At 42.4% G+C, this 9,296-nt stretch overlaps 1 protein-coding gene across 1 annotated transcript in view; it reads left to right on the forward strand.

The window, feature by feature from the left end:
- The window catches only part of LOC135097514 (uncharacterized), a 15,544-nt gene extending 7,055 nt beyond the window's left edge, over positions 1–8,489 (forward strand). The window contains exons 2-3 of the mRNA XM_063999457.1: positions 5,884–6,624; positions 6,749–8,489. Of these exons, the coding sequence (XP_063855527.1) occupies positions 5,884–6,624; positions 6,749–7,027 (1,020 nt within the window). The 3' untranslated portion in view covers positions 7,028–8,489. The remainder of the gene's footprint in view (positions 1–5,883; positions 6,625–6,748) is intronic.
- The last annotated feature ends 807 nt before the right edge of the window (positions 8,490–9,296 follow it).

A 9,296-nucleotide genomic window follows, 5' to 3' on the forward strand; every position in this document is an offset into this window, starting at 1 on the left:
AAGATCATAATTAAAAAAGGCCACTGAGGCGCCGGTCCCCGAACAGTCAAAAAGTGGTCTTCAAAAATTAAAGGATAAGTTTCTTGAAACCTCCCTCTTGAAAATAGGAGGGAGGAAATACAGAAGTGGAAAGGGGAGTTCCAGAGTTTACCGGAGAAAGGGATGAATGATTGAGAATACTGGTTAACTCTTGCATGCATTAGAGAGGTGGACAGAATATGGGTAAGAGAAAGAAAAGACTTGTGCAGCGAAGCCGTGGGAGGAGGGGAGGCATGCAGTTAGCAAGATCAGAAGAGCAGTTAGCATAAAAATAGCGGTAGAAGATAGCAAGAGATACAACACTGCGAGAGAGAGAGAGAGAGAGAGAGAGAGAGAGAGAGAGAGAGAGAGAGAGAGAGAGAGAGAGAGAGAGAGAGAGAGAGAGAGAGAGGGAGAGGCTGAAGACAGTGAGTTAGAGGAGAGGAGTTGCTAAGACAATAAACATCTGATTCCACCTTGTCTAAAAGAATCGTATAAGTGGAACATCACCCCTATACATGTGAAGCATACTCTATACATAGGCGGATAAGGCCCTGTACAGAGTGAGCTGCTGGTAAGGGGGTGGGTGAGAAAAAACTGGCGGAGACGACTCAGAACGCCTAAGTTCATAGAACCTGTTTTAGCTAGAGATGAGATGTGAAGTTTGCAGTTAAGATAGTAAAGGATAGTAAATTAAAAATAAAGTAAGGTTTACTTTAGAAGTAAAGGATAGACCGAGAACGCTCAGTGTAGAAAAGGGAGACAGTTGGATGTCACTGGAGAGGAGGGGATAGTTATCTGGAAGGTTGTGTCGAGTTGATAGATGGAAGGATTGAGTTTTGAAACACTGAACAATACTAAGTTTGTCCTACCTCAATCGCAGATTTTAAAGATCAGAAGTTAGGCGTTCTGTGGCTTCCCTGCATGAAATGTATACTTCCTGAAGGGTTGGACGTCTATGAAAAGACGTGGAAAAGTGCAGGGTGGTTTCATCAGCGTAGGAGTGGAAAGGACAGGAAGTTTGGTTTAGAAGTTCATTGATGAATAATAAGAAGAGAGTGGGTGACAGGACAGAACCCTGAGGAACACCACTGTTAATAGATTTAGGAGAAGAACAGTGACCGTCTACCACAGCAGCAATAGAACGGTCAGAAAGGAAACTTGAGATGAAGTTACAAAGAGAAGGATAGAAACCGTAGGAGGGTAGTTTGGAAATAAAAGCTTTGTGCCAGACTCTATCAAAAGCTTTTGATATGTCCAAGGCAACAGCAAAAGTTTCACCAAAGTTTCTAAAAGAGGATGACCAAGACTCAGTAAGGAAAGCCAGAAGATCACCAGTAGAGCGGCCTTGACGGAACCCATACTGGCGATCAGATAGAAGGTTGTGAAGTGATAGATGTTTAAGATTCTTCCTGTTGAGGATAGATTAAAAAACTCTAGATAGTCAGGAAATTAAAGCAATAGGACGGTAGTTTGAGGATTAGAACGGTCACCCTATTTAGGAACAGGTTGAATGTAGGCATACTTCCAGCAAGAAGGAAAGGTAGATGTTGACAGACAGAGCTGAAAGAGTTTGACTAGGCAAGGTGCAAGCACGGAGGCACAGTTTCGGAGAACAATAGGAGGGACCCCATCAGGTCCATAAGCCTTCCGAGGGTTTAGGCCAGCGAGGGCATGGAAAACATCATTGCGAAGAATTTTAATAGGTGGCATGAAGTGGTCAGAGGGTGGAGGAGAGGGAGGAACAAGCCCAGAATCGTCCAAGGTAGAGTTTTTAGCAAAGGTTTGAGCAAAGAGTTCAGCTTTAGAAATAGATGTGATAGCAGTGGTGCCATCTGGTTGAAGTAGAGGAGGGAGAGAAGAAGAAGCAAAGTTATTGGAGATATTTTTGGCTAGATGCCAGAAATCACGAGGGGAGTTAGATCTTGAAAGGTTTTGACATTTTCTGTTAATGAAGGAGTTTTTGGCTAGTTGGAGAACAGACTTGGCATGGTTCCGGGCAGAAATATAAAGTGCATGAGATTTTGGTGATGGAAGGCTTAAGCACCTTTTGTGGGCCACCTCTCTATCATGTATAGCACGAGAACAAGCTGTGTTAAACCAAGGTTTAGAAGGTTTAGGACGAGAAAAAGAGTGAGCAATGTACGCCTCCATGATAGACACAATCACCTCAGTTATGCGCTCAGCACACAAAGCCGGGTCTCTGACACGGAAACAGTAGTCATTCCAAGGAAAATCAGCAAAATACCTCCTCAGGTCCCCCCAACTAGCAGAGGCAAAACGCCAGAGGCACCTTCCTCAGGAGGGATTGGAGTAATAGGACAAGATAAAGATATGAGATTGTGATCGGAGGAGCCCAACGGAGAAGAAAGGGTGACAGCATAAGCAGAAGGATTAGAGGTCAGGAAAAGGTCAAGAATGTTGGGCGTATCTCCAAGATGGTCAGGGATACGAGTAGGGTGTTGCACCAATTGCTCTAGGTCATGGAGGATAACAAAGTTGAAGGCTATTTCACCAGGATGGTCAGTGAAGGGAGAGGAAAGCCAAAGCTGGTGGTGAACATTGAAGTCTCCAAGAATGGAGATCTCTGCAAAAGGGAAGAGGGTCAGAATGTACTCCACTTTGGAAGTTAAGTAGTCAAAGAATTTCTTATAGTCAGAGGAGTTAGGTGAGAGGTATACAGCACAGATAAATTTAGTATGAGAGTGACTCTGTAGTCGTAGCCAGATGATGGAAAACTCGGAAGATTCAAGAGCGTGGGCACGAGAGCAGGTTAAGTCATTGCGCACATAAACGCAGCATCCACCTTTGGATCGAAAATGAGGATAGAGAAAGTAGGAGGGAACAGAAAATGGGCCACTGTCAGTTGCCTCAGACACCTGAGTTTCAGTGAGGAAAAGAAGATGAGGTTTAGAAGAGGAGAGGTGGTGTTCTACAGATTGAAAATTAGATCTTAGACCGCGAATGTTGCAGAAGTTAATGAAGAAAAAGTTGAGGGGGGGTGTCAAGACACTTAGGGTTGTCGACAGAAAGGCAGTCCGACCTGGGGACATTTATGGTCCCCTCCCCAGATGGGGACTCCGAGGCTGGTGTAGGAGTCGCCATGATGATTTTAAAATTTTTGAGTGAAGGGTGTATGTTATTAGGTGCTTGTAGTTTTGTGTGGAGGAAGAGAGTTGTCTTTAGAGGGCAGGCTGTGACTGCCCCCTTGTGTTGTGAGACACAAAGGGAAACGTTCAGTGAGGTCACAGCTGGGTTTAATGATAAGTTCACAGCACCCCCTGAATAGTGCTTTAGACCTCACTGGGAGTAATTATCATTTCGGCAGGTGTCTACTGCCTCCTCCTCTGGCTTTCATTATATAATAGCACACTCCTAGAAAAGAACTGATGAAATTAACAAAGTATGTCATAAAAAACACATTCAACATTCTTTTATTTCAAAATTACATCAAGGAAAATGTATGTTTAAAAAGTGGACTGTTACATCTTTCTTTTCTTGATGTTTGGTCTCTGCAGGTGTTCTTTAATTAATTACAAGGTATTCACGAAGGAAGGAAGGAGGGAGGGAAGGAACAATGAAAATGGTTAGTGTTTATGAGAGAGAGAGAGAGAGAGAGAGAGAGAGAGAGAGAGAGAGAGAGAGAGAGAGAGAGAGAGAGAGTCTACTCTCCATTCAATACATATATATATATATATATATATATATATATATATATATATATATATATATATATATATATATATATATATATATATATATATATATGTATATATATATATATATATATATATATATATATATATATATATATATATATATATATATATATATATATATATATATATATATATATATATATATATATATATATATATTATATATATAACATAATATATAACATAAGTTAACATTTCAGTAAGATTTCATGAATACTATGTGGGGGGGAAGGGGAAGTACAAGTATTTCCTTTTCCTTTTAGAAAACTTATTAACATAATGTTATGTATTTATTTCACTGATTAATCTTTAACTAGTAATTGACTAGTGTGTGTGTGTGTGTGTGTGTGTGTGAGAGAGAGAGAGAGAGAGAGAGAGACTGCTTATCACACCCATTCATTTCTAGCCTCTCTCTCTCTCTCTCTCTTTCACTCTCTCTCTCTCTCTCTCTCTCTCTCTCTCTCTCTCTCTCTCTCTCTTATAAATGATATCTATGTATGAATGTATGTAAGAATGAATGAAGATTTTAAAAGATGGAAAGATAAGCGAAAATAAGAAAAGAGAAGTAATTTTTTTCCTGACCACGAGAAATTTGCTAGCAGTTATGTGTGGTCAGGGTAGGCTTCGGTCGTCATCAGGTTTGGCCAGGATAGGTTTGGCCAGGGTAGGTTTGGTCGTCGTCTTTAGGATTGTCTAGGTTAAGTTTGGTTTGTCATCAAGTTTGTCCACGGTAGGTTTGGTCAGCAGGTGTGGCCAGGGGAGATTTGGCCTCCGTTTAGTCAATATCAGGTTTGGCCATGGAAGATTTGGCCTCCGTTAAGTCAATATCAGGTGTGGCCAGTGGAGATTTGGCCTCCGTTTAGTCAATATCAGGTTTGGCAAGGGGAGATTTGGCCTTTTAGTCATCATCAGGTTTAGCCAGGGGAGATTTGGCCTTCATTTAATCAATATCAGGTGTGGCCAGGGGAGATTTGGCCTCCGTTAAGTCAATATTAAATGTGGCCAGGGGAGATTTGGCCTTTTAGTCATCATCAGATTTGGCCAGGGGAGATTTGGCCTTTAAGTCATCATCAGGTTTGGCCAAGGGAGATTTATCTTTCATTTAGTCAATATCAGGTGTGGCCAGGGGAGATTTGGCCTCCGTTTAGTCTATATCAGGTTTGGCCAGGGGAGATCTGGCCTCCGTTTAGTCAATATCAGGTGTGGCCAGGGAAGATTTGGCCTCCGTTAAGTCAATATCAGGTTTCGCCACGGGAGATTTGGCATCCGTTAAGTCATCATCAGGTGTGGCCAGGGGAGATTTGGCCTCCGTTTAGTCTATATCAGGTTTGGCCAGGGGAGATCTGGCCTAAGTTTAGTCAATATCAGGTTTGGCCAGGGGAGGTTTAGTCTCCGTTTAATCATTATCAGGTGTGGCCAGGGGAGATTTGGCCTCCGTTTAGTCTATATCAGGTTTGGCCAGGGGAGATTTGGCCTAAATTTAGTCAATATCAGGTGTGGCCAGGGGAGATTTGGCCTTTTAGTCATCATCAGGTTTGGCCAGGGGAGATCTGGCCTTAGTTAAGTCATCATCAGATGTGGCCATGGGAGATTTGGCCTAAGTTTAGTCAATATCAGGTTTGGCCAGGGGAGATTTGGCCTAAATTTAGTCAATATCAGGTTTGGCCAGGGGAGATTTGGCCTCTTTGTCATCATCATGTTTGGGGAGATTTGACCTCCGTTTAGTCAATATCAGGTTTGGCCAGGGGAGATTTGGCCTCCGTTTAGTCAATATCAGGTTTGGCCAGGGGAGATTTGGCCTCCGTTTAGTCAATATCAGGTTTGGCCAGGGGAGATTTGGCCTCCGTTTAGTCAATATCAGGTTTGGCCAGGGGAGATTTGGCCTCCGTTTAGTCAATATCAGGTTTGGCAAGGGGAGATTTGGCCTCTTTGTCATCATCAGGTTTGGCCAGGGGAGATTTGGCCTCCGTTTAGTCAATATCAGGTTTGGCCAAGGGAGATCTGGCATCTATTTAGTGAATATCAGGTTTGGCCAGGGGAGATTTGGCCTACGTTTAGTCAATATCAGGTTTGGCCAGGGGAGATCTGGCCTTTTTGTCATCAGCAGGTATGGCCAGGGGAGATGTGGCCTTTTAATCAACATTAGATTTGGCCAGGAGAGATCTGGCCTCCGTTAAGTCATCATCAGGTTTGGCCAGGGGAGATTTGGCCTAAGTTTAGTCAATATCAGGTTTGGCCAGGAGAGATTTGGCCTAAATTTAGTCAATATCAGGTGTGGCCAGGGGAGATTTGGCCTCCGTTAATTCATCATCAGGTTTGGCCAGGAGAGATTTGGCCTTTTAGTCATCATCAGGTTTGGTCATGGGAGATTTGGCCTAAGTTTAGTCAATATCAGGTTTGGCCAGGGGAAATTTGGCCTAAATTTAGTCAATATCAGGTTTGGCCAGGGGAGATTTGGCCTCCGTTTAGTCAATATCAGGTTTGGCCTGGGGAGATCTGGCCTTTTTGTCATCAGCAGGTATGGCCAGGGGAGATATGGCCTTTTAATCATCATCAGGTTTGGCCAGGGGAGATCTGGCCTCCGTTAAGTCATCATCAGTTGTGGCCATGGGAGATTTGGCCTAAGTTTAGTCAATATCAGGTTTGGCCAGGGGAGATTTGGCCTCCGTTAAATCATCGTCAGGTTTGGCCAGGGGAGATTTGGCCTCCGTTAAGTCATCATCAGGTTTGGCCAGGGGAGATTTGGCCTCCTTTTAGTCAATATCAGGTTTGGCCAGGGGAGATCTGGCCTCTTTGTCATCATCAGGTATGGCCAGGGGAGATTTGGCCATTTAATCATCATCAGGTTTGGCCAGGGGAGATCTGGCCTCCGTTAAGTCATCATCAGGTTTGGGCCAGGGGAGATTTGGCCTCCGTTTAGTCAATATCAGGTGTGGCCAGGAGAGATTTGGCCTTCAGTTAGTCAATATCAGGTTTGGCCAGGGGAGATTTGGCCTTTTAGTCATCATCAGGTTTGGCCAGGGGAGATTTGGCCTCCGTTTAGTCAATATCAGGTGTGGCCAGGGGAGATTTGGCCTTCAGTTAGTCAATATCAGGTTTGGCCAGGGGAGATCTGGCCTCTTTGTCATCATCAGGTATGGCCAGGGGAGATTTGGCCTTTTAGTCATCATCAGGTTTGGCCAGGGGAGATCTGGCATCCATTAAGTCATCATCAGGTTTGGCCAGGGGAGATTTGGCCTCCGTTTAGTCAATATCACGTTTTGGCCAGGGGTGATTTGGCCTCTGTTTAATCAATATCAGGTTTTGACCAGGGGAGATCTGGCCTAAGTTTAGTCAATATCAGGTTTGGCCAGGGGAGATTTGGCCTTTTTCTCATCATCAGGTATGGCCAGGGGAGATTTGGCCTTTTAGTCATCATCATGTTTGGCCAGGGAAGATTTGGCCTCCGTTAAGTCATCATCAGGTTTGGCCAGGGGAGATTTGGCCGCAGTTTAGTGAATATCAGATTTGGCCAGGGGAGATTTGGCCTCCGTTAAGTCATCATCAATGTTTAGTCGCCATTAAGTTGGTGGCTTGGCAGGCAGGGTGCTCCAACACGGGAGCGTCGCCCTGCCCCTGTGGTGCTTTGCTCTTCTTGGCGCGCCAGAGGCGGGCCTGCTCTCGGCCCTTCCGGGCGGCCTCGGCTCTGCACCGGGCCACCCGCTTCTGCACCTCGGTGAGCTGCTGGGTCTTGCTGTAGTCAAATCGTTCGCCGTAAAGTACAATTTTTAATCTTGATTGTTTTATTTAATGATCGAAAAGACAACTGAAATGGGAAAGTGTGAAAAAATTAAGAAGGAGGATGAAAAGATAGTGAAGAGAATAAAAGATAAGGGAAAGTATAAACACAGTATGATAACAAAATTAAAAGCACTAAACGAACACAACCAAAAAAACAATGTCAATCAAATCAAACAATAATACGAAAGACTCGAAAAAAAAAAAAAAACACTTGCGTGAACTGTAAAAACAATCACAAACCTTAACTATAAGGATCTCAAGAAGACACTTAAAGAAACACAGCCCCTCAGAAAACATTCCGGTGTGTGTTGAGGGAAGGAAACGGAGAGGAGGGAGTAAACAGCGTCAATTCCCGATGAGATGACGAGAACACGCTTGGTAAAAAGGACACGCACATCACAAATAGGCTTCCGGCGTCTTTGGGTCTCGTCCTCCTTCGATCACCCGACATCAAGCGCCTTCCTCAATCGGATTTTGAATTTCTGGCGCGACCTTTGAATCCTTAGGGGAGAAAATAAGTGTGCCGCATCAAGATCAAGAGCAGAGACAATACAGGGCAAGGCTGTGTGGCAAGGTAGAGGCCAATAACACTCCCAGTCACGTCAACAGAGAGAGAGAGAGAGAGAGAGAGAGAGAGAGAGAGAGAGAGAGAGAGAGAGAGAGAGAGAGAGAGAGAGAGAGAGAAGGCAGGGAAAAAGAATATAGAAGAAGAAGAAGAAAGAAAAAAGAAGAAAAATGAAGAAGAAAGGAAGATGTAAGGAAGGGTGAAAATGGAGTATGAGAGTAATCTAAAGAAAAGAAAGAAAATGAAGAGGGGAATGGATGAAAAGGAAAAGGGAGGAAGAGAAGGAAGGGAGAAGAGAAGAAGGTGGATAAATTAGGAAATAAGACAGAACTGGAAAAAAGAAAGGAATAAAGGAACGAAAGAAAGGAGAAAGGAGAATTAGAAAGTAAGTAAATAAATGGAACAAAAAAATAAAGAAAATAAAAAAAAGAAAACGGAGGAAAAGAAAGAAGAAAAAATGAGGAGAGACGGAAGGAAAGAAGAGAGGAAAATACATTAAAAAATAAAAAAATGAATGGAAAATAATAAGAAATCAATAAACGAAAGGAGAAAAGGAGAGAAAGAATACAAGAAAAAAAGAACTTAGGAAAAGAGAAAACGAGAAAAGGAGAAATAATGAGGAAGAGTTACTAAGCATCTAAAAAGAAAACGGGACCAAGGGAAAGATTAATAAAAGCTCAAAACACTCAAAAGACACGTTTTCATAATCTTCTTCGGTATTCCTATATAAGGTTATTTCCATGCCCTTTAGCATTTTGGTGTATAACACGCTCAAAACACTCCAAAAACATTTATATGGTAATGTTATTTATTTTCCCCATATATATAGTGAATTGCATAAATTTTGGCTGTTTGGTACAAACTGCAAAAAAAAAAAAAAAAAAAAAAAAAATCTAAATAAAAATAAACGTTTTTTGTAATGTTATTGTTTCTCTATATATAATGCTATTAGGTTGTTTTCGAGTTTTGGACACTAAGAAGCTGAAAAATACTCATAACACACTTTTCTCGTAATGTCTTTCCATTATAAGATATAGGATATTTTGCATGAATTCACGCGTTCTCGTACATAACAATATAAATAACACTCATAACATGTTTCTTTATAATGTTGTTCTTTTCTACATATAGAGTGCTATTGACCATTTTGTTAAGAAGGTCAATAACATTCATAATACACGTTTCTGGTAATCTCGTTATGTTTCACCATATAG

The sequence above is a fragment of the Scylla paramamosain genome, unplaced genomic scaffold, assembly GCF_035594125.1.
Source record: "Scylla paramamosain isolate STU-SP2022 unplaced genomic scaffold, ASM3559412v1 Contig23, whole genome shotgun sequence".
Lineage (NCBI taxonomy): Eukaryota > Metazoa > Arthropoda > Malacostraca > Decapoda > Portunidae > Scylla > Scylla paramamosain.